The sequence below is a fragment of the Falco biarmicus genome, chromosome 12 (assembly GCF_023638135.1).
Source record: "Falco biarmicus isolate bFalBia1 chromosome 12, bFalBia1.pri, whole genome shotgun sequence".
Taxonomy (NCBI): Eukaryota; Metazoa; Chordata; class Aves; order Falconiformes; family Falconidae; genus Falco; species Falco biarmicus.
The window spans coordinates 6,063,053-6,087,136 of NC_079299.1; the positions used below are offsets into that span (position 1 = coordinate 6,063,053).

The 24,084-nt window shown below is 47.9% G+C and overlaps 1 protein-coding gene across 2 annotated transcripts in view; it reads right to left on the reverse strand.

Moving 5' to 3' along the window:
- Window positions 1–717: 717 nt before the first annotated feature.
- Window positions 718–24,084, reverse strand: part of STUM (stum, mechanosensory transduction mediator homolog) — a 44,537-nt gene continuing 21,170 nt past the window's right edge. Inside the window, exons 2-3 of one of the 2 annotated variants that reach the window (XM_056357375.1) lie at window positions 9,818–9,997; window positions 718–1,189 (exon numbers count right to left, since the gene is read on the reverse strand). In XM_056357375.1, coding sequence (XP_056213350.1) covers window positions 1,149–1,189; window positions 9,818–9,997 — 221 coding nt within the window. In that variant the 3' untranslated portion in view covers window positions 718–1,148. Of the gene's footprint in view, window positions 1,373–9,817; window positions 9,998–24,084 lie in introns of both variants that reach the window. The other variant, XM_056357376.1, reaches the window with a different exon arrangement.

The window sequence follows — 24,084 nt, forward strand, 5'->3', positions numbered from 1 at the left end:
AGCAGGTCACAGCTCCATCGTGCTCAGGTGGCTCCCAGTTTTGGCAGCAGGTTTGTGTGGAGCTCATCTCACCGGGAGGACCCTGGGAGCAGCCTGATTTTGCCCACTTTCAGCAGGGCTCCTCCTTTTTGGAGTGGGAAAGCAAGCAGGGGGCTGCCACCAGGTCCCCCTCCCTGGCTGAGCTCCCCTTGCCCTGCTGAAACACCACCCAGGACCAGCGGGGTCACTCCACCTGCACATGGTGTGTTCGAGCCACAGAAACACAGCCCTACCCCATGTGGCCACAGGCTTTCCAGCTGCAGCTGCTACTGAGCCCCTGGCTAACACCAGGTCAGGCTGCTCTTGCTTTGGGCACTTACCCCGGGGAAGCAGAGCAGGGATGCTGCTTCAGCCAGGAGCACGCAGCACGCTGTAAGGGGATCCATTTCCAAAGCACGGAGATGCTGCCAGCAAGTCCCTTTCATGGGGAGGGGAGGAAAAGTCGCCTTTTTTTTTTTTTTTTTTGGCTCCCCCAGTATTGTCTTACACTAGAAGCTTTTGGCAGCACGTGGCTGTACCCACCACCCTAGAGGCAAGGTGCTGCGGGGCACCAGTCCCATGCTAGATAAAGTCTCCCCAGGGGCTGGCAGGAGGTCTGGTCTTCACATGGTGCCGGTGGATGGGAGCAGGGGATGGCCCCAGTCGTTCAGCAGTACAATACGATTTACAGCAAGCACATTTCTCGAGACATCTGCAAGGACAGAGCTTCATTGAGCATCGTATATACAGAGACAGCAGAGGAGGCTGGGCTGAGCCCTCCACTACCACAAAGCAGTCAAGGATGGACTCTCAGGGTGGGGAAAAAGTACCACTGGTTTGCTTTTACATACTGTACATGTATCTATTAATAGCTCCTTGGCATTTGTCGTTCACAGCCAGTTTCCTTTAATGGTGAGCGTAAAAAGGAAGCGAAATGTCTTCAGCTACTTTCCTCTGGGAGGAGAGAGAAAGCAGCGTCTCCCGCTCCCCCGGCTCAGCTGCCTGCCCAGGTGCCACCTTCGCCAAGGGTGTTTCCTTCTCCTGGCACCCTCCTCGTCATCATCAGCTGCCCACCGCATGCTGGCCGGGACCAGTCCTAAGCCACGCCGTGCTTGCCCCATCTCCGCTGATCAGTGCAAGTCTCCGTCGGTCGCTCTGCACCTCCGCTCCGCTGGATGGGCAGGTGAACCAGGTTCAAACAGAAGGAAACAAAACAAAAGGAAGAAGAAGAGAGACAAAGGGTAATGAAAATGTCCACAGCCTGCAGCTGCCAAAGGAAATCTCTCGCCGTGTTTCTCTGACCACACTTGTCCCAGCCACTACAGCTGCTGTGGGATCCCCTGTTCCTTGTAGCCTGTGGGGAGGGAGGGGAAGGCAACATGATTAGTGTTAATTCCTAACGAGGACCCTTGGCGAGGCTCAAGTGAGCCACGAGCCTGGTTTACCAGGAGTGGCAAACCATGTGGGAAAATAGGGGGCTGCCACGTTCCCCCTGGGGCAGGCTCGGCCCGGCAAGCCATCCTGTCTAGCTGTAGCCTGCCCGGTGCAGGCACGGGGTGCACGTGCTTTCCCAGGCACAGCGATGTGGCTGCCAGCAGCCAGCCGTGCTGCCAGCCACCGGCGTGGGCAAAGGCCTGTCTGCTTGAATTGCCCATAAAGGCACAGGAGGTACCGGCGGCCACCAATGCCGCTACAGTCCAATAAGCTAAAACTTTGAGGAAGCGTGTTAATTCTGCCATGTAGGGGAAATGTATGCCTTACATACTGCTGTTCCCCAGCGCTGACCTGGCAGCACTTATCATGCATCCGACACATCACATCTCTACTTGTGATCTACGGCTGAACCTCGTCCTTCCAGGGGACTGCCAGGTAGGAGGAGGCTGGTTTCCTTTATCTGCCTTTTTGTTCCCATGCTGGCTTTTGCTAACAGAGCTCTCCAGCAGCAACCAATTTGCACTGCGGTTTGCAGAGGTGAACAAACATCTCTTGGAGGAGCAAGGGGATGCCTTTAATCACAGGCTGACATGTCAGGGTTCAAACACAGACTTCAGGATGCCTCTGTGGGCCCTTTCCCTAATGATATGCCTCGTTATGCCCTTGCTTTGCTCCAGCCCAGCAGAATTACAGGTGCTTTTGGTGGGGCACAGCAGCTGTCTGGTGGGACTGGAGGAAACTGAGCTTTTCAGCAGCAAAATCAATCGCACTGGGAAACTACACGGATCCCTCCTCCTCCACCCTCTCCCCGCTTCCCCTAGCCATGAGGTTTAATGCACCTCCCTACCAAGGCAGCAAGGACCACGAGGGCTCTGTGCGGCTCATGCTTGGCCTCTGCAGACACCTGGCCCTGCTGTGTTGCAGCCACATGGATGCTGCAAGGACTAAAGCAGCCTGTCCCGCTGCTCATCACAGCTCCCAGGGGAATGGCACCCCACTTTATTTCCTGTGCCACATATAGTGGTTGTGGGGAGGCTGCAAATCCCATAGGGGACAGCTCCTTCCCTCCTGGGGGGCATGGGCGGGGAAGGGCAACAGGAGAGCACCCACAGCTCATGCTGACACAGGATAAAGAGAAAAATACAGGGGGTTTTTGGCATTTTCCTAGGTGGTTGCAATGCCTGCAACAAAAGCTTCACCCGCTTTCTTTTTAAGAGAAGCTGAGATTAAGATAGTATCAATGCAAAAGATCTCCTTTTTAAAGGAGCAGATGAACTGGCCTTTACCTGCACTGCCTGCAATAGCAAAGATTTTCAACTAGAAACCTTTTAAAAATGTGGAGATTTTTTCCCTTTGTTTAACATAAGTAGCCTGTCATTTTTGTATTTTGAATTTCAAATGAGTATGAAATGCCACATCTCAGAAGAATGCTTAGCTCTTCAAACACTTTTCCATTGATAATTATTAATACTTTTTTCCAATAAGTCCCTTAAAGCTGAATGCAAAATGCCAGCAGGTGCCACAACCCCTATCTTTAAAGGACTTCTTGCTGAACTAAGAACTGGCCCCAGCAAATGAACTTTGGAAAAATCCAAGTGTTCACCCAGCCTTGGCAGCCTGTATCTCCTGCTGCTAAACGAGCACAAGATACAGAGGAAGAGATTAATGACACTTACCAGCACACATTACCCTGCACTGCATTGCTGCCCATTGTGTGCAGCTGAAAAGAAAGACTCTCACCTCTTTCAAACAGCTTTTTCTAGGGGGAAAAAATGATGAATTTTTTATACGTTTGTGTTTTAAGTGTGAGTTAGTTCTGAAGGCAAGATGACCTGGTTGGAAATCTGTAATACGGGCTTGTCTACAGCATTAGTTTAACGTGTTTAGGGAGCACAGTAAAAAAAAACAACCAACAACAACTACAGGGACCAGAGAGTTGGGGCATGCCATAAATCCTTAGCTAAAGTCAGCAAGCTAGGTTATGATTACAGTAACTTGCTTGTGTAGCAAATTCTTATTAAGATGTAATAGCAATCCTTTCAGTCCTGCTATCAGTTCTGGAGCTGGCTGGAAGGCAGTTACAGTGGCAGAGTCTGTATCTCTTCTTCCATGACCAAACTAAGCTGAAAGGTGACCTGTCCTATGCTAAGATTATTTCTTAAAATACTTCAGACAACTTACAGAATAGTTTATACGTGAAAATAGTTATTGCATTTCTTGCACAGGAATAGCTGCTCTGCATGAAGCAGCTTTATGTTAGTATGCCTGCAATACAGTTAAGGCGCAGCTCTGTCACTGATTGAATCAAGTCTGCTTGAGCTTGCACCACTTCTGTAATCCATTGCAAGTAAGAGTCAGGCAAAAAGAAACCAGTCTGTGCACAGGCTGTCCTACTGGGATGGACTGGGCTCACGCAGAGGGTGGCCTGAGGATGCTCTGGAGGCTGAAACGGGTCCCTGCCCTGCTCTGGGGGTGCCCTTGGGGCAGCCCAAGGGGCATTTCAGCTCTAGGTGGAGAACACGTCCCCATGGCTGTGTGGCCACAGGACAGACACAGAGACAGACAGACACACGTACGTACAGGCACACGGCTGAATGGGGGCTGGGAACCAGCACCACCAGCCAAGGCGAATCCCAGGCAGCTTGCCCTGGCCGAGTGCTCGCAGCTCTCTGTGGGAAGCTGCCACGGGGTGCGAGGAGGAGGAGGAAGAACAGAAACAAACTTACCTTGTGAAACTTTGATGGTGAACAAAAGGAGGCAAAGGAACATGAAAGAAAGAGAGAGGGAGAAATGTAACTGTAGACAATATATTCAAAACACATGGAGAACCAGAAAAGAATGAATAAACTGGGGCTGCAGAGTAAATGGAGAACAGCTGCCCTAATCAGATATTGACACCAGGGCTAAATGTTACTTAAAATCCTTGTACTTGAAGAGGATTTTTTCATTTGGGGCTCTTGTTTAAAGAGGATGGGGGAATCCTCATCTGCTTTCCAGCTCACCAGCCCGAAGCCAGACAGGCTGGATGGACTAACATCTCTGAGCGATGCTCCCACCAGCACTTTCCTCCGTGACACTGCCACTTCATGGGTTTGACCAAAAGGGAACTGCTGAAGGAAGGCAACAAACAAGACATCACGGGGCACCAGACAGCACCTGGCATGCTCTTCACAGTCCGAGAGCTGGGAGAACGACACCCGACAGCTTTCTGGCAGGTTGGTTTTGCTGTGGAGTTTGTGCCCACAGGTAACTCATCGTGTGCCTCAGCCCAGCAGGGTGCTGCAAACCCTGGTGGTATTTAACATTCCTACGGTGTTTTAAGAACTTACCCTACTGCAGCGTTTGGTAGGAAACTGCAAAAAAAGGCATCTTAACTCATTTCCTCAGGCATAGTTTGGGGATCTAGTTAGATGTTTTAAAAAAAAAAAACACCAAAACATCATAATAGGTCTTAAGCAGGTAAATTGTTCTCACAATTTCCTTCATCTCATGAAGGGTGCCCAGCTGGTTTAGGATGTCGTTCTCTTCCAAGTGTCTCAAGCACTTTCTGCTCCCTTTCCTTCCCAGGGCAGCTGCGTTACCTGCCCTGGCAGGGGTCCTGCAGAGAAGAGGGGGTCGGCGATGCTTTCCAAAGTCCCTTGCAGCTCGAGCCTACGGTAACCATGCAATCATCTGCTACTGCTCCTGGCAAGGTCTGAGTGCTGTAATTAGCAAAGGAGTGACAAGTGGACAGCATGATTACAGGTAACTTCTTACTACCAGCTGGCAAGCAGTCCCCGAGAGTCAGCTGCCCACTGCAGCAGGAGTCCCTGTCCTGTGAAGCCACAGGTGACAGCAACTTTGCTGGCTCACAGGCACAGCCATGCAAGTCGTTAATTCAGAGGCCAGCACCCGTTTCCTTCAGAAACCCAGCTCGACTTCTTGGCTGTGTTCATTAGAGGTGAAACAGTGCCTGGACAAACAGTCCCTGATTCCCATCCCCTCTGCCCCCTCAGCGTGACATCACTATATTGATTTCTGTGCTATTTCTGCCAAGAAATGGGACAAACCCTTTTGTAACGAGCTCTGAGCAGCTAGGGAGTTCCTGGAAAGGCCGTTCCTCTGTGTTCATTCCACCCAACGCAGCTAACGAAGTCATGTGCTGTGTGGGCTGGGGACAAGGTGTGCCTTTAGCAGAGGGGAAACTTGCTCGGAGAGCCTTAGGAGGCTCATTTTCCAGTTGGCTTTGGGCAGCTAATTAGCTCGGTTCTGCCTCAGCTCCGTGCCTCATCCCTGTGGCCGTGCTGAGGCTGCCCAGCCACCCACAGGGCAGCTGATGTTTGCAGTGGCAAGGGGAGAGTCTAGGTTATTCTTTTTTCTTTTGCAAAATAATTAAGTCATTCCTTTTAATCTACCTGTGCCTTCAGACAGCAGGTAAAGCGAAGGACTGTTCCCAAAGCCATATGGCTGCTTAAAGAAGGTATCTGTGGTGTTTAATGGGGCCAGCTGGCAATTCATTTAAATTAGCAGAGAAAATGCCCCGTGCCATTGTGCTGCCAAAAGTAATTGTGTGACAGCAAAACTGCATTCAATTAAATTTCCTTCTGGGATATATCCCTCCAAAGGGCACCTTAGAGGAGATGAGGGCTGGCTGGGACCCCCTGAGATCAGTCAGTCTCCTCCCGTGTCCCACCTTGCTCCTGACAGACATGGGTCTACCTGCTCTTGGGGTCTTCCTGTGACAGAGACGGCAGATTTTGCCATGCCATCTCTTCTGCATTTTCACCTGACTAGAGGGAAAACGTCTCCTAATTTCCACACTGATCATTCCTGCTGTTATTTCAGTCTACCTTAGGCTAAACTGCTGCCCTCTCACATTTACTAGCCCACCAAACCTCTTCATTGCCTGTTGTCTCACAGTCCTCTGGGCTCTCTCCTGGTTGTCCACAAGAAGTACAAGCCTCACTGCAGATTTATGTGGGCCAAGAAAGGTGAGGAGACTAATGAATGTCCTACAGGCTCTGCTCCTACCTGCCTGGGCGGTGTTTGTTCCCTCCACAGCAATGTACTCCTGTGCAGCTTGTGACTCACTGCAGCCACTACATCCTTCTCTGAAAAACAAGTTGTTCCCTAGCGTGTATTTATGCAGTTGATTAATCCTTTCTTAGTGTCTGAGCAGCGTTATTTTTTTCAGGCCGGTTCTTTGGCTTGCTTGGATCTGCCTGCTGCCCTCCCTGTGCCCTCACCAGCCCATCATCAAGCCATGAATGAAAATACTGAACAGAGCTGATTCAGGAGGGACCTTTCAACACACCTCTCCTTGTACCTCTCCAGTTGAGGAAAATGCATTTAGAGAACAGTTCTCAAATGCATTTTCACCCAAGCCACATCTCCCTGGTTTGCTGGTAGGAAGGCTGTGTGAGAGGGCATCAGCGCCTGCAAGTCGAGAGGGATGGCTGACCGTCGCTGCATCCCTCTGCCGCAGAGGGGTACCACACCAGTCTGACACAGCTTGCTCTGGACAAACCCAGGTTGACTTTGTTTCTTTTTATTTTCTAACTGCATGCAAGTCACTTGTTTGATAACTTCTTCCTGGAATTGAAGTATACCGGGTTGGCCTGTAATTCTTCTCCTTTTCCTCTCATTAAAGACGGTATGACGTTATCCCCCAAGCTATCTCCTTGGAGCAGGCTCCCCCTTTTAACGGCTGAGGATTACCACCAGAAGATGAAATATTGTAACGAGCCTCCCTAACTTCCACCCAGCTCCCTACCGGCTAACGGACAGGCCCTGATCCAGGGAGTAAGGCACTCATCCCTCAGGGAAAGCCGGAGCGGAGACCCTGAACCCCAGTGGCTTCCCACCCTTCTCACTGCTAGCCTCCATCAGCTCAGACACCACCTGCTGTGCCCTGCCTCCAGCCCATCAAAACTGTGTGGCACCCTCACAGGGATGCATGGAATCAGCCATTTCAAGGAGAGGAAGACTGGAGGTGGGCAGCAATTTCATGTTTTTTAACTATTTCCCACCTGCATGCAGATTCAACTTGCATTGGTGTACAATTTCTGCCCAGTGCATCAGAGCTTGTTTGCACACAAACAACGCCCAACCAAAGCAAACTGTTTCCTGGCAGTGTTTCCAAATGAAATGTCTTATTTCTTGCATTTGAAACATTGTTTCCTTTTAAAGTTATTACCTTTTTTTTTTTTTTTTTTTTAAGCATGAAAAAACAAACCATTTTTGGTCTGACAGGGCTGTTTGATCCAGCTGGGAGCAATCGATCAGTTCTGTTCTTTGTTTTGATTGAAAAATGAGGTTTTTCTTTTATTCTCCATCAACCAAGAGCTGCTTCATTTTGCCATTTTTTTTCTCTGCATGGTAAATAAACTTAAACCCCAGCTATTTAACAAGACAGCAAGAAACTGCCAAGGGCTGCAACTTGGTGAATGACATATAGCTGGTTAACATAAGACACTTTTGACTCCTCTCACCCTTTGCTACTGCCACCAGAGTGGCCAGGACGAAATGCTGTTGCTGTGGTCGGGGACCTCTTGGCCCCCCCAAACACACTGTTCACCCACCCTCTGCCTCCCAAACCAGTGGGCTCCAGCCAGGTGTGGGGAACAGCTTCAGGGTGATACTTCCAAGCTGTATGGCTTTGCCCAGCAACCAAACTGGAAAAGCAGGAAGACCCTCCTGAGCCCCAGCCCCTCTGCCCGGAGGACACAGATGAACAGGACTACGGAGAAAAGCAAGTCATGGTTTCAGCTGTAGCGTTCTCTCTGCATAGATGCTTTCTTGCCTCTCCCCACAACTGCAGAACCAGGTCCTGCAAAACAGCAAACTGCATATGGAGGCTGTCCAGCAGAGGAACAGCAGAAGAGCATATGACTATGAACACTTAATTATGGGATTAAACACAGATCGGGCAGGTTCTTAAAGACACATCACAGATGTACACTGATTCACAATTTATCCTCAGAAATAACTTGGCTACCCCTGCTCTGTGGGTGCATCTGAGAGGAAACTTGGCAAGTGGTTTGCAGGGAAAAACAGGGCAGCTGCCTTCATCCTGAGGAAAGCCTTTTACCTCACTTATGTTCAGGTTTTTAATATCCATCGTTTGCTCTGCGTGGGGATTGCTCTTAACTCGGCCTGTAAATTGATGCTGGCTCAGAAATTAGCAGGTGGTTTGACGACAGGGTTTAACCCCTGGGTTTGGCAGCTGAAGATGTGCACTAGTTGCCTGCTGGTTTTGTTTTTTCTGTTTCTTCCATTTCATCTTCAGACAGGTGCCTGGCCATTTCCTGAGATCCTCTCTCCTCCTCTGTCGTGCAGCCACAGATGTCATCACCGGAGATGACAGTGTGGAGCCCCTTCAAATCAAAAAGCAAAAGCTGCTGATAAGATGTTCTCTGGGAGAAGCTCTTGCTTTGGGAACCACTTGCCCTGCCAGCCTGAAGGATCTCAGACCTGTTTGGTTTGGGGCAATGCCCACCAGCCTTTGGAAAGGGAGTGGGGTCTTGCAGACACAGTCGGCACCCTGAGCTGTGGGCTGATTCTGGCTTTGGAGGCAAGGTGAGGCTGTCACCTTGCTTCTCTGCAACATGATACAGGTGGTATGAAACAGATACAACACAACTTCTACACCAGTAAGTCTTTAGTGGATAGTTACAGAACCTGTATTCTAGACTGGTAATATATATTAACTGGGTGGCCTAAATTACGTATGTTTTAAAACAATTCCTCTCTTCTTTCCCTAGACTAATGTTTTGGAGGCTTCTTAAAGGGTGTAGGGGAAATCCTTCCGGCAGTAAGTAGCTAAGCAGTCCTGCTCAGCCTAAGAACTTGATGTGAAACGTGACAAAAAGCCTTTGGGTAGATGTATTCTGGGGAGAAAGGGGAGGGTCCAGGGGAGCCCCCAGGGCTTTTCTGTGGACAGCTTGCCCTGCATGCTATCTGAAAGCAGAACAGATCTCACAGAAAGGTCTCACTAACTCGAGAGATGCAGCCAGAATTGTGAGGGAGAAAGGGCTTTTTTGTTTAAATATGTACATGGATGCAACCAGAGCAGAACGGGCTCCAGACAGCAAACTTCACAGCGCTGGGGGCCTCCCCCCTTCCTGCACTTTTCATTTTATAAAGGGGAAAGGAAGATTCTAACCCATGTGGTGCAATGGGAGGCTTGTCCAGATGTGTCCCAGGGCCCATCCCAACTGCCTCCCAGCAGTTCCTCTGCCTACTGTGTTTCTCATGGACCTGCAGAGCCCATCCTGTGGCTCTTGTCCCTACAGTGCAGTCCAGTGGCTTGCAGGGGTGTTAGCTGGGACCCAGCAACACAGCCACAGAGAGGAGGAGTTGAGGGCTGCGAGTGCCCTGTACTTACTTGCAAGAATGACCATGTCCATCCCCCAAAATATACTCATAATCCAGCCAACCATCACGATCGCCGTCAGGATCTGAATCAGAGCAGCAGCAATGTTCAGCCAGAAGACACAACACATGTGCCTGTCGGGGAGGTCGGTCCGGGCTCCGCACAGCACGGTGAAAGCAGATACAAATGTTCCTAAGGAGAGAGCAGCAACAAAATGCCCCATGAAAACCATGGCTTTGTGGCAAATTCCTTCCCTTAGACCCACTTCTCAGAGCATCCTACTTCTTGTGCTCCCACTGCAGTGCTGAAAAGTTGGGAACTCTTTACAGGAGGACAAATGGAGGCACAGCCACATCACACTCAAACATGCTACTGTCTCCCATTGAATTACAACAATATGTATACTTGAGAACCAGGACAGAAAACACACTCTTTGGGTTTTGGTTCCTTCCCCCCACCCAACAGTCACCATTTATGCACTGTAGGCAGTTTACAAGGAAGTGCTGTGTGTCTGTGGAAATGCTAGTCTACCTTTTTCCTGCCTGGTGGCTCGGATCTTGGTAAGAACATTTACTACACAGAAGCTCTAAAAGTGACAGCTGCACCCAGAGTTAGAGCTGGACCAGCTCTGGAAAGCTGTATGGGTCTGGCATCTGTTACTATTAACAAATACTGCTCTAGAAGGAGCACACACAAAGAAAAGGGGTGCTGCATCTTTGGATGGCACGTTCCCCAGTCCCAAGCTGTTACCTAAAAGCATGTTTTAACAAAGCAGAAGCAGCTAAAGCAGTGCTGGAGCCAGGCGACTCGGTGTTGCAGCCCTTGGCTCTGCTTGAGCCCAACTTAGAAAACATGCAAACACCCTTCAGACTTCCTAAAACAATTCAGATGGGGGATCTTGTTCATGTAGGAAAGTTCAAGCCGGAGGGGGTTGGAAACTACACCACTGTAGCCTTTACAAAGATCCATCCTCAGTTTACCACACTGGACAAGCCTGACCATTTACTCGCAGCTGGTGCCCTGGGTCCATGGCTAGCTGAAACCTGCAGCTCAGGGAAGCCTTGTCTGCCCCGCAATTAATCTGCAGAAATACAAAGCACAGGCAAAAAGCAGAAGAAACTGTTTCTGATCCATATAATGTACAAGTTGTTGACCAGGAGGTTCAGTCAGCTGATCTAAGTATGCATTTCAACACCTCTTAACATTACAGATCATCTTTGGCCTTTTTTGATATAAATACAGCGTTGCTAAGATAGGTACAACAGTGTAATGTGGATTCCACTGGATAATGTAGCTCTGTGAAATGCTTTCTTTAATGACTGTCTTGAATCAAAAATCCTGAAGCACGATGTCCAATCATTTCTACAAGAATTGCCCTTTTTCCTATCAAAGGATGTAAGCCTCCAAACACCCTCTAAGATGTGAATGAATGAGCACATCTTCAATGCACACAAGCGCCTTGAACTCAAGGGAAGGAGGGAGTCCCTTGGTTTGACTGAAGATGGGGAAGAAACACTCACTTTACACCCTTCCAGAAGACCTCACCAGACAGAGAGAGAACAACCTGGTTAGGAGCAAAATACCATTTCCTCCTGCACTGCCAGGGCGGTGGAAGAGATAATCTCATCCATCGCCGCCTCTTCTTCAGTGGGTCACAAGGATAACAGGCAGTTAAGATGCCAAAATGCTGGGGAAGGCTGGCTACAGCCTATTTTTAATCTCACCATCCTCTGCAGGCTTCAACTCCAGCATCTTCCTAACACTCCACCAGCTCCTAAAACCCCGCTTGTCTTCCTGCCGCTGGCTCGTTCCGATTTCGTACTCCCACCCGCTCCACGTGCCGCACGCCAAAGCTGGGCACTGAGCAGCTGCGGAGGGGAGTGGGTGAGCGCTGCTGGGGCGGTGGGAGGCAGCCCTGCTGCAGAGCATCACCCGCAGGCACAGGGGCACGTCTTCTCCCCTGTGAGAAATCCCCCCGGGCTTTGTCCCCTGACTGCTGGGCTTTTACAGGCAGGGTTTCATCCCCTTGTCCACCAAAACAAAACGGCCTGCACAGAGGAAAAGGGGAAACTGTTTTAATCCCAAAGGATGTTGTATAATTCTCCCTGTTGCTTGTTAAAAGGCTGTCTTCTGCTCTGTGGCTTTGTCTTCCATGTCTTTTGTGTCCTCCACGTGGGCTTATGTGAGATCTTTGCCCTGCTTCACCCACCTTTTTTTTCCTTTGTTGTTTCTCCAAAGCAAAAGGAAGCCTGGGATATTCCTCCATGCTTCCTGAAACCGTTGTCTGCAAAGTTACACCAACAGCACTCTCTGAGATTAAATATGGATTGAGGCAAGATCAGAGACTGAGTGTTTATGTTTTCCCATCAGGAGGCAAAGTCTTGCCAAATGGAAATGCATGTCTCTTTTTAAAATGAAAATGAAAATGAAAATCTTCTCCTCTTGCCTTACCTTTAACTCTCCAAGATGTGTTACAAAAAAGGTCATAAATGAGCAATAATTCTTAAGCTACAGCTTCAAATCCTTCCAGTGAAGCTTTTAAGACTTTTACATCATTACAGCGAGGTGCTGAATTAGCTAATTAATCCCCTAAACACCACAGTGACTAAGCTAATGTCTAGTCCCATTCAGAAAGGAATAAAGCAAACAAAGAGGGTAAGCGTACCTCTCTGGACAGGGAATTAATACAGAAACTAGGATTACAATCTCATGAACCTTGGCTTCTGATTCCCTCTTCAGGCCACTTTCCTACTCATGGCAGCCAATTCATTTTCCGTTCCATTCCCAATGCTTTTTTTTTTATTATTAATTATGATTAGGTAATCTTTGGGAGGTTGTTGGCATTTTTAAATACAGGACTAGAGATGTGCCAGCAGGCATAAAATGGGAGTATTTTTCCTCTAGTCCACATATGCTTTAAAATGTGAAGCAGAAGAGTCTTGAATGCATTTGCCAAGGTAGATGTTTTCCCCTTAAGAAGCCATCATAGTTACACATTGCCGAATATGGAAGCATTTGCATCTGGAAGCAGAGAGGAGGAGGAGGGAGGAGGAAGGCAAGCGAGCTGTATCTGCTGATACCACCCGGCTGTGTCATAGCTGGGGCACTGAACCATTTCCCTGCCTGACCAGACATTCAGACACTTGAATACCTATAGCCTGGAAATCATAAACTTGGTATGCAAACGGCAGCTGGGATGATGGTGGCCAAATAAATCAGCCGTCAAAAAAGGTCTCAGGCTGGGAGTGTAACCAGCAAGCACAAACTCCTAACTTTGCAAGCAGATGTCAACTAAAAGCCCCCACGGTTATGCCAGCAAAACATGAGATAAGTAAATTAGATCAAACATTTCTTACAGCTTCCCGATGAAAAATACCCAAAACGCAGTAAAACCTGGGATTATGCTAAATCATGAATGAATACAGCCTCTTTGGAGAGAGAGGGGAGATGGTGGAGAGATGTCCTACGCTACCTGAGTCTGTTCCTTCAGCCTCATGGGGCACCAGGGCCCATTGCAATCAGGCGGCTGAGCCACGCAGCCCATCTGGCAGCCAGCAAGCACCAGGGGCTGGGCAGGGTAGGGGGGAGCTGGGGGCTGCCCTCCTGGACCAGCTGGTGGGCAGAGGGTGACGGCACCATGTGCAGCCAGGTTAGGAGGGGATGGGAAGCTGAGCTTGCTCTTTTGACTCATTTCGCGTCACTTGGAGCAGTGTCAGCTAGCTGGGCACCCACACAGTACTGGGCAAGGACAGCAAGCCCCTGGGAGCCTGTGTTTGCTTTTGCTGCCTGCAGAATTGGGGTATTTTTAGCTTATACGAGGAAATTTGGAAGGCTTTTTGTTTTCAACAGTTTAACCCATTGAACATGAAGAGGAAGTATTACCTGTAGGACAACACTATAAAGGGAGAGACAACAGAGGGGGCTTTGCCCTTTCTCTCCCCTTCAGTCCATTGTCAGGCAGGATAAAATCCCGTCTCTGGTGTATGCTGGTACCCTGACAGCCATGACCCTCCCAAGAGCATCGCCTGCTGGTTACTGGCCTCACAGAGCAGACCATAATAGTATGAGAGAGAAATAGTGTGGGGCTTTTTCTCTTAGAGGAAAAACTCACACCCTGGAGAGAGTTCTCCTGGTTTACTACTGTTTGGGTCACTTACTGGGGTGGAGAAAGACACGACGTCAAGTCCACGGCCTGTCCTGAGCAGCCTCCTCTGCGCTGAGTGCAACAGTGACTGTGTTATGGAATATCTTAAGCTGCGTGACACAAGTTTTTCTCTCCTGTTTTTGCAAGAAAGCCTGTCCCAGGCACTCCTGCAAAAGCTTCAGTCAGACATGGAGCTTGGCACGTTTTATGTGGAGGACCCAGCTGTGAGAAACTCCTGATGGCACCTTCCCAGAAACGTTAGAAGTGGGAGCCTGGATGGAGCCAGGGTGCAAATGGGAGGGAGACGAGACACCGACGACCACAGTGTAAGTAACCTGAGCACACAGACAACTTGTTAGTGGGCTTCCCACTGACCATCAGATACCTGAAACTTCACTACGGAAAGCACCTCTGCTGCAAGGAAACCATGTCCTGTTACAGGTGGAGGAAGAGCAGGAACCCAAATTACTGTAGCCAGAGGCACCATGTGGAGATGATGATCCCTACCTACAAAAGCCTAGAGCCAGGGAGGGGCTGGGAAATACCCCTTCCTCTTCCCACAAGCCTGCAGATCATTTAAGATCATTCCCCTGGGAGTAAATAAGGCAGTGGCATGGTGCCTCCTTTCCTGCTCCCAGAGGGGAAAAATAGGACCATGTCACAACCCAGGAGTTGGAGCAAAGCTGCAAGTGGCCCACAGCTGCAGGTAAGCACAGGGGAATGAAATTCGAGGTGTTTGTGGGAGCAAGGCTGTTGGATTGAGTGGGAGATGTAATTAATGAGTGTGGGTTTTGTGGGGATGAGATGTAGCTGTGTAGCTGTATTGTGTCAGGGGAGTGCTGTGTGGGGACACGTCTGATGTGCCTTTGAATTTTTTTGTGTAAAATGATTATTAGCTGTCATTAAACAGTGTTGGCAGGTATATGAGGCAGATGTTGTGGATGCGCTGAAAATTCATGAGGTATGCTGGTTCTTGCTTGTGTGAGTCAGAAAAACTGTGCAAGAAGGGTAATAAGGATTGCACTTGTTTCCTCAGCATTACAGTGAATGTGCTAATCTGTTGGTCAAGGCATCCTTGGGTCCTCAGTGTCATGAACTCATTTTTATACTTTAGTTTAAGCTGTAAGGAGTTGTTTGCTGTGGAGGCCTCTTATCCTTGGCATCAATCCATGTGCTAAGCTGTATCCCTTTGGGTTACGATGAGGGAAAGAGAGCTACTGAAGCTTGCCCAAGAAAGGGCTATAGCTGTGTCTGCTGGTGCTGAAAATCCTTCCCCTCTGCTTAGGTGGGTAGAGCTGGGCTGTGGAAAGGATGCTGTTAACAACACAACAAAATGAAGTTGCAAAGCATTAACACTCAGGCTGACTACCTGCTGACGTTTCCTAAAGCAGAGAATTGTTTGTGCCTTTGCCTGAGAAAACAGATGCAAAGTAAAACCCTCTGGAAGCGTTCTGGCCAGTGCGAGTCCTCACCAGCGTCCCCAGTCTCAACCTGGCTGGAACTCACTAGGGCTTAGGCTGCATCAGAGAGAACCTGCCAGCATAGGTGTATCACCTAAACCCTCTGAGTGCTTTCTTTGCAAGCTTACTGCAGCTCTCTGAACAGAAAAGGCTGGTTCAGAAGACCATTTCATGCACCTGTGTGTGGTCTACTGTGGCTCTTGCAGTTCATGAGTGCAGTGCTCTCGCTAGGGTCTCCACCATGCCTCCTCTTCCCACCCGCGGCTTCCTCAGAGAGCTGTGATTGCAGGCAGGGGGCATGCAGTGAATCCCTCCGGTCTGCAGCCAAAGTGGAGGTGTGGAGGCTGGAGGGTGTCCTCCTGAGGGAGCTAAGCTTTCTTGAGTACCTGGGCCTGACGCCGTGGCCAGACGCTCTCCTTTGCCAGGAGGCCATACCCCCACGCGCTTTGCTCGGAGGCGCCCCATGCAAAGGAAGGCGCCGAGCCACTTGCTGTTGAGCTCCCTTTGACAGCAGTTGCACACAACTACAGCTGTGCTCCTGGAGCAGAGCATCCAGCCGTGGTGCCGGCAGCCTTCTCACACCGAGCAGCTCGGGAATGCTGAAGAACTCGTGCTGCTGCTCTGGGTTGGGCCCAGAGCTTAGTCCAGGTTACAGAGGATGTCATTTACACAGCAATTCCTCACCTCTTAGTGGATGCTGGACTTGCTTCTCTTGAAATATAAAGCATGTAGAGATGGCAAGACTGCACCACAATGCTGCAGCATCAGCAAGGTTTAGGTGTCCCACCCAAGAGAACATGCAACCTGAGTGTCAGTGGGTCCCCCTGCATCCTTCCCCTTGTAGTTCAGCCACAGAAGGAAGCCAGGACTTGGTGCGATTACCTGGTTTCCTTCTAGAGATAATGGTCGTTTAGACCCAACATCTTAAAAGCTTGGGTCTTAGCCTGAAGTTTAATTAAATAGCCATTGGCAAGCTTTCTTACCCCTTCCAGTATCCATACAGGCTAAAGCCTACCCCGCCAAATACAGTGCAGGGGAGCTACGGCAGACAGGTGATGAGTTGAGGAGGAAGAAGAGCAGGAGCACTGGACAGCTTAGAAAACAGCAGGCTTGCTTGGTCCCAGGCAGCACCTCTTGGAACTGAAAATCTGAACCCCACGGGCACAGGCCAGATGCAACAAGCATTGCTGCAAGAGTGGGGGACATAAGTGATGTGCAGACACCTTGGTGGCAGTGACCGTCTGCAAATGCCAGGTCTCATGGACAGCATGTGGGCAGGACTCGGGCAAGAACAGCAGGAGCCGAAGGGTACGAAAGGGACAAGAGAATGGGAAGGAGGAGAGAGTGGAGGCAGCAAACGTGACAGAACCTAGATGTTGCCATGGAGAGTAGCTCGTGAATTCTCCTCCATGGACTGCTATTAAAAATGCTTTGTTTAGCTACTGCCAGCACGTTGGTTTTATTTTCCCCTTCCATATCAGAAGGATGTTCAAAGTGAATTCTGGTGCTGTCAGGTCCTTTTGGCCTTGCCACAGACAAAAAAAATATAGTCACTTGACAAGTGAGAGCTGGCTCTTGCAGATCTTGTCTCCAAAGGATTTGTTCCAACTCCCAAGTCTGCAGAAGACAAGCTGGATATAGGATTAGCTTTCTGGTTTCCCTACATACATTAAAAATGTCCAGCATGTCCCACTATATGCCTATGACTGACCACAACTGCTTCAGTATGTTGCTGTAGCTCCAGCACTGAGCTCTGCATCTTTTGTTATTAGTAGGTTTATGTCATGTGGTCAGAACAGAACTTGACAGTGTTTATGTAGCATCTAGAGAAGACAGCCCACGTGCAAGTAAGATAGCACTGCCTTTGCATAAAAAATGAGATTTTTCTCATATTTAAGGCTTTAGAAAAAGTTAACTCTTCTGAAAATGCAGAGTTTTTTAACACTAACTTCAAAACTTAACTGCAACAAACTTCACAGACTTACAAGGCTAAAAATACACAGCAAAATCTTAAATTACATGGGAGGGGCTGCATGAAGGTGAAGTGACTTACTAAAGCTTTAATTATACACGGAACCATCGGCATTATTTTTGCTCTGCAGCACTGCAATGTTTTGAACACTTAAAAGCAGCCACCCATAAATAGTGAGATTGCAGTACAGTTTGTTCCACTGCCAGACATTCCACAATCCTTGAGTGAAGTTTTCCAATCCATTTCTACAGTTTAATTCTGTTGACTTGATGCTTAAAATTAAGGGTGTGATTGAAGTATCTGAGATTGGAGAATTCCTGCTGCATGGCGATGCAGAGTCCTGCTGCATAATCCATGGTGGTGAAGTAGACAGACTTCTGGCAGGACTTGCTGAATTATTTTTGCAAGTTGTACTTGCCTGACTCTAATTTTTCCCCTCCTGTATAAAAGCTGTGGTCCCAGCATTGCCACTGACACTTTGCATAATGCTTTATAATAGTATGAACCACTGGAGAGAGCTTACAATTTCCCAGAAGTAAAGGGGGGAAAATACTGCTACACAGAAACCTAGACATAGGAAAGGGGAAGGGTGCACCGAACAATACCTACTGACTAGTCACAGAAAACTAATTGCTTAAGATAAGCCCATTGTAGATTGCAGAAGTATCACCTTTTGCCACGCTTCCGAGATAACATGCCACAAGGAGAAATTCTTTGCCACTTATCACAGTGTCTTAGCTGATGCTCAGGTCAACTCTGAACATAACAACAACCTGCCACTTACTCCCAGCTGCTTCCCGATGTAATGCTAGTACCTCACTAACAGACATCTTCTTCCCAATCCAAATCTGGCTCCTGTTTGGGTCACTTGAGCATCCCTGCCTGTCCAAGTAGCACTATAGCTACTCATTATACCTGTCCTGCTGACCGCAGTGGTATAGAGAGATGCTCTGCTGGATGTAAAAGAAGATATCCTCCAGGCACAGCCAGCAGTCTAGCAGTTTGAGCTCTGCATAGGCTAATCTGGCTCGCTTCTGGCCCACAGCTAGACTGCCTTGGTTAAAGCTAACGCGATTCCCCAGGAGTACTCTGCTGTTTGTAAGGTAGATGTTTGCTATGAAGCAGACCACAGGCCGTCTGCATGTTACTAACAGGGAACAAAGAGCCAGGGAGGCCAAATACCATGTCCCTTCTTCTACTGCTAGCCAGGGGCACTGCGATGAAAAGAACAAAGACGCTGCAGCCTAGCTTCTGCTTACTTTTTTTCTTTGCTAATAGAACGAGGAATTTTAATTAATTTGCATCCTTATTAAAAATGCCAGCACTGAGAGAAATAATGTAATTGGCTTCCAATTATAACAAAAACATAAAGGAGAATAAAAGGCATGCCCACCGTTTCCAGCATAGGGCATTGTGTTATAAACTCATCTGCCCTAAGTGGATGCGTTCCTGCTGCTCTGTAATTTATCAGCAACTTAAAAGATCAGTTTCGTGGGAACAGTTCTGCTTGCTGGTTTCTCTCTGCTGTCTTCTGCTGCGCAGAACTTTCTGTATTTGTACTATCTACTATTAAACCACGTGCTCATTCCACCTCATGCTCCTCTCTCCTCCCCACCCAGTAACACCAGCTTGGGTGCTTTGCCAAGGCTGAGTCCCAGGCTGCTCTGCACCCACTTGCTGCAGGAGATTGGGATCCAAGTGACAAAGGACCCAAGGAGACAAAAACAACCTTTCACTAAAATATCTCTTCTTTTTGAGACTATGATCCTAACTCACAGTTCTCAAGCACCTTTAGAAATCAGTTTTCTTCATGTGCATCCAGAAACAAACTTCAAGCCATTCCATTAACTGATATTGAAATTATTTGGATGTCGTTTTTCATCCAAACTTTACAAACCTGGAAGCTTCACAAACAGAATGTCTGGAGAGAGCCCTTCCTCATTTCAGAGTGGCCAGGAAACCACCTGTAAGGAAAGATTTTTGGCTTTCCGAAACCTTCAGTTCCTAAAGGCCCCCAGAAATAAGAGCTGTGTAACAGTGGAAAAATAATGAGGAAAAGGCTATGGATTCTCAAGAGCTTTCACAGAGGCTCTTGCCAATTATACAGTGATGAACTAAAGTCTATTCTTAACTGTCTGTACCAGGGAAAGCTCTTTCTTGTGGGGCACAGTGGGTGGCATGCGTACGTGCCCCTCCAGTCTCAGCTTCCACAGAACAGGGGCTCAGAAGGGCACTCCATGTTTTACTGGGTGAAGCCAGATCAAATGCTCACTTGTTTTCCTGCCTCTGCCCTCCCACAGGTTAATTAAGTGTCATTAGTGCCTACCTCAGGGTGCTCTAATTCAGCAGAAGGAAAGCAGCAGGCTAAGGGCAGCGTAAGGTTTCCTCTCTCCTGCCCTGTCCGCGTGCAGCCAAGCACCCACAGTTCAAGGCAAGGTCTCCTCGTCTGTCTTTCTGATCATTTAGCCCTTTGAAGCCACCTAACCACATTTGCTCTGCTCATGGAAGGATAGATTAACTACTTCTAAGATTCACTGAGCAGCGAATCTGAGCTTGCTGTGATACCCTGGAGTCCTTAACTGTGAAGACAAATCATGTTAATTAGGGACTACCAAGACACAAGACAGAATTAATCTTATTAGAAAGCTAGATGGGGATGCAGAGCAATTAGAGGTTTTGCTACAGATCAAGACAGCCGAAATGGAAGTGTAATAAAGTGTGCCAGCCTCCAATATCACCCCAAAGTACAAGCTATCTTTTAAGTAGTATAGGAACGTAACACAAAACTGTGACATAAATGCTCAGAGATCTGCAGTGATAAGCATGCAGGAGACTAACAAAAAGACCTTTTTTTAATCCAGAAAACTCAGTGCATGCATTTTAGGAGCCAAAGCATCTCAAGCAGGGACTTAAAGGGGATATGAGAGAGTTGCACTCTGTAGCTCGGAGGTGCGGTGCTGCACCCAGGAGTCTGGAATATGATTTGGGATGGCAGAATTCAGTCCTGGCTTTATGGCCACTTGCTAAATAATTCTCAAGCTGTAACTTTATTCTTGTAGTGTCAGAGTAACATTATCAAGGTGTTAACACCACCACTTTCAAGTGTCTTTTCTATTTAGGTAGTCCTTGTCTCAGGAAATCTAACAGCTTTCATGCACCTAACGTGACAGGGCTATATCCCTGTTGTTCTGTTCAGTGCTACCCTAAGCCAGTGACCAGTTCTTGCTTTTAAAGGACAGTTTTCACAGAAGCACTAATCTTTCTTAGATGAAAGGTAAAGCACTGTACCTACTAAAGACAATCAAAGTTGCTTATTTAAAGGGGGCTAAATGATCAGAAAGACAGACGAGGAGACCTTGCCTTGAACTGTGGGTGCTTGGCTGCACGCGGACAGGGCAGGAGAGAGGAAACCTTACGCTGCCCTTAGCCTGCTGCTTTCCCTCTGCTGAATTAGAGCACCCTGAGGTAGGCACTAATGACACTTAATTAACCTGTGGGAGGGCAGAGGCAGGAAAACAAGTGAGCACTTGATCTGGCTTCACCCAGTAAAACACAGAGTGCCATTCTGAGCCCCTATTACGTTTACATTAAATGTAAAAGTACATTTATTCATGTACATAACATCTGAAATATTTAGGAGATGATGCTTTATATTTTTTGGCTTTGGTACCCTCAGGTGATTCAGACAGATTAAAAAAAATATTTATTTCATGATAATTTACCTAACGGAGAATATAAAGATGCCTTACCCTATCAGTAAAACCACGGGGAACGCTTTTTGCAGCTTAACTTGTATCCATTTTAACTGAAATTTCCCACACTAACATTCCTGAACAGTAGACTCAAACACAACCAATCAATTCTATGGAAGAGCAGGGTGGGATGAGGAGGATGAGGATCCACACAGAACTGGGCTGCAACCAACCCCCACTCTCCTTGGTGAGAAGGGCTGGCACTCTCATTGTAGAGGTGAAGCACACGGAGTGAGCCTCTAGGCATGATCTGCTCTCTGGAGTCTTGCTCCTATGGGGAAGACGGGGAAATAAGAGTCTTCCAGAGCCTTTTTGGCTCCCTGCGGAAAGGCCCCAGGCAGACCAAGCAAGTCTTTGTTGGCAGCAGAGAAATGAGCTGTGGTACCTTATGCTTGACATCACCCCAGTGCAGTCTCCATAAATAGAGCAGGCTGGAGCGATCCATGACTTTAGAGATTCTGTGAAAATGAGCACCAGCCAAGACAAATTAATTCAGCCCAGCTAGCACAGTTTTCTAAAAGGAAGATTTCTTACCAGGGAGATTAGGGAGGCTACTGCAGTGTATCTGCATCAGCAGGTGTCCTGTGATACTGTGGACGAGGACCTGAGCAACTTGCTCTGGTTAACCCACTTGGACGAAGGACTATGTGACCTCCACAAGTCTCTTCCAGCCTCAGCTATTCTATAGGATGTCAGTAACTTCAACTAATCTATGCAAGGCTTAGCTGATCTATCTCAGGCTTATTTTCCCAGAGCCACGTCCTTCTGCCACTACATGACTAACAACTCTTGAACACAGGGCTCTTCATCATTTTTCTATTTATTTTTGAAGAGCTGTTCTGGTCCTTAAACATCAGGTGCAATTACTCTTGTAGCGATAGGTACACCTGAGCAGAAAGCAAGCTTGTGAGTTGCTGATTGTGCCAGAACAGGTGAACTTCAAGTCAACAGCCCCCCCTGCCCTTTGACACTGCCCCTGTGAGCACATGCACGCTCAGCCAGCCTCTGAGGGGAGATGCCTTTATGTTAAGGGGAAATAACACTTCATATATGTGTGGTCTTCCTTTAAATGTAAAAGAAATATTGACTTGGACAAAATCATCCTTTTTGCAGGGTGTAGTCCTCTATTGTCTGAAAGCAAAGCCAAAGGAAACACCATGGCTTAGCTGAGCATGTCAGGAACGCAGGTGAATACCGGGTCATGTTCAGAGCCAGGTTATCCCCAAACAGTTAATGCCTCCTGGTCAGCCGAGATGTGTCCAGCAGAGCCTGGGCCTCTGCACAGCCATGCAAGAGTGCTTGTGAGATTTTACATGTGGTCTTTTCATCTGATTGTCCCCTGCACACCACTACCTCTGGTTTTTGTGTTCCAAATTTGCAGGAAATAGCATCCAATTTATGCTTACTTCCATTACAGGACAGATTTTCCCTTTACCAAATAATTTCCAATATCTGCCATCTAGCTACTGGTCAGCATTAGATGAAAACGTGTGTGCATTTGTTTGTAGATACTACAAAGAACAGCATCACAACATAGTGTGTAATTATTCTGAGTGAAATATGAAAAGTAATACCTGTATTATACAGTGAATCAAGGACGCCAGTCCTCCCTCAGAGGTTAGAGAAGATTTATAGGGTGTGAGATGTACCAGGGAAAGTGTTATACAAAGAGAAACTGCAAACTATGGTAGTTTCATACTGTCTGACATGTTTTTTTTTGGTTGGTTTTTTTTTTTTAGAATTCTCACACTGAATAGGTTACAATAAGGTTAGGGACAAAGGAAAAATGGTTCAACTCTCCTGCAAGACTGCTAGAAGCACTTACCTAAATGTTAAAGGGTACAGCTGAGATGAGATTCAGACTTTTAAATGTTCTCTCCTGCTTTACTGAGAAGCCATTGGATTGGGGGCAGGGGACCAGCCCTGACACCCAACACTGACATCACAGCACAAGACTTCACAACCTAAACAAAGATATTGTTTCTCTGCTTCTGTATATCCTCCAGGAATTAACTGCTGGTTCTTACCCAGTTTTCCATGGTGTTTTCTCAACAGGGCTATTTTTTAGGGGGTACCAGTCCCACAGAGGAAAGGGAATTCACGTTTGCTACTTGCATGCCAGCCAGGGCCAGGACCTCCTTGGTGGTAGGCAACGTATGAACCCCAAAAGAGTCTCCCTGTCCCAAAGAGCTCATCCTTCAGCTCTTGAATATCCCTAAAGCTACTCGTTCCGTATCTTCTTAGGAACTGGTGTCATGTACTGGCTCTCTCAAGAGCCTGTGGGTCTCCAGAGCAGCTCAAAAAGCTCTGTCACCTGCAAACCAAGGAACTGTCCTATTTGCACCTTGCATGGCTCCCCTGGTTCAGGGTTCTGGAGCAAGCAGCTGGGAAGGCAGAGGAATGCATCTCCTTGGAAAGAAGGGGTGTGGGCATAGAGGGAAAACACTACTTGAAAGGGCAGGCACAGCTGAGGGACCATCCATCTAACCTTTATTCATTCCTCTGTTGTTGTTCTCTTCCTTCTGCCAAAAAATACATCTATATTGGGCCCAGATTAATCTCTGACATAAATCCATTGACTGCCACAGAGTTACACTGGGGATTAATTTGGCTCATCAGGTCTAACTTGATCTTGGCAGCAATTCAGCAGTGCAAACAGCAGAAAGACAGTTTAAATAATAGTAACGGGCCATGGCAAACAGTGTACGCCTGCTTCTTGGTGTGAGGCTGATGAATCAAATTCAAATGTGAACTTGAACAGGGCTAACATGAATTGCATGGATACATATTCCAGCAGAATTAGAGACTGTAGAAAATTGATCCTATATGCATAAGTGAACTGAGCTAACGTTTTAGCAACTCTGTTGTGCTGTGTGAGGAACTGTCTCTGCTCTGTGCAGCAGCCGGTGTTGCTCTCCTTGCTCCCTAGCTGAGCAGGACAACGGTGCCTG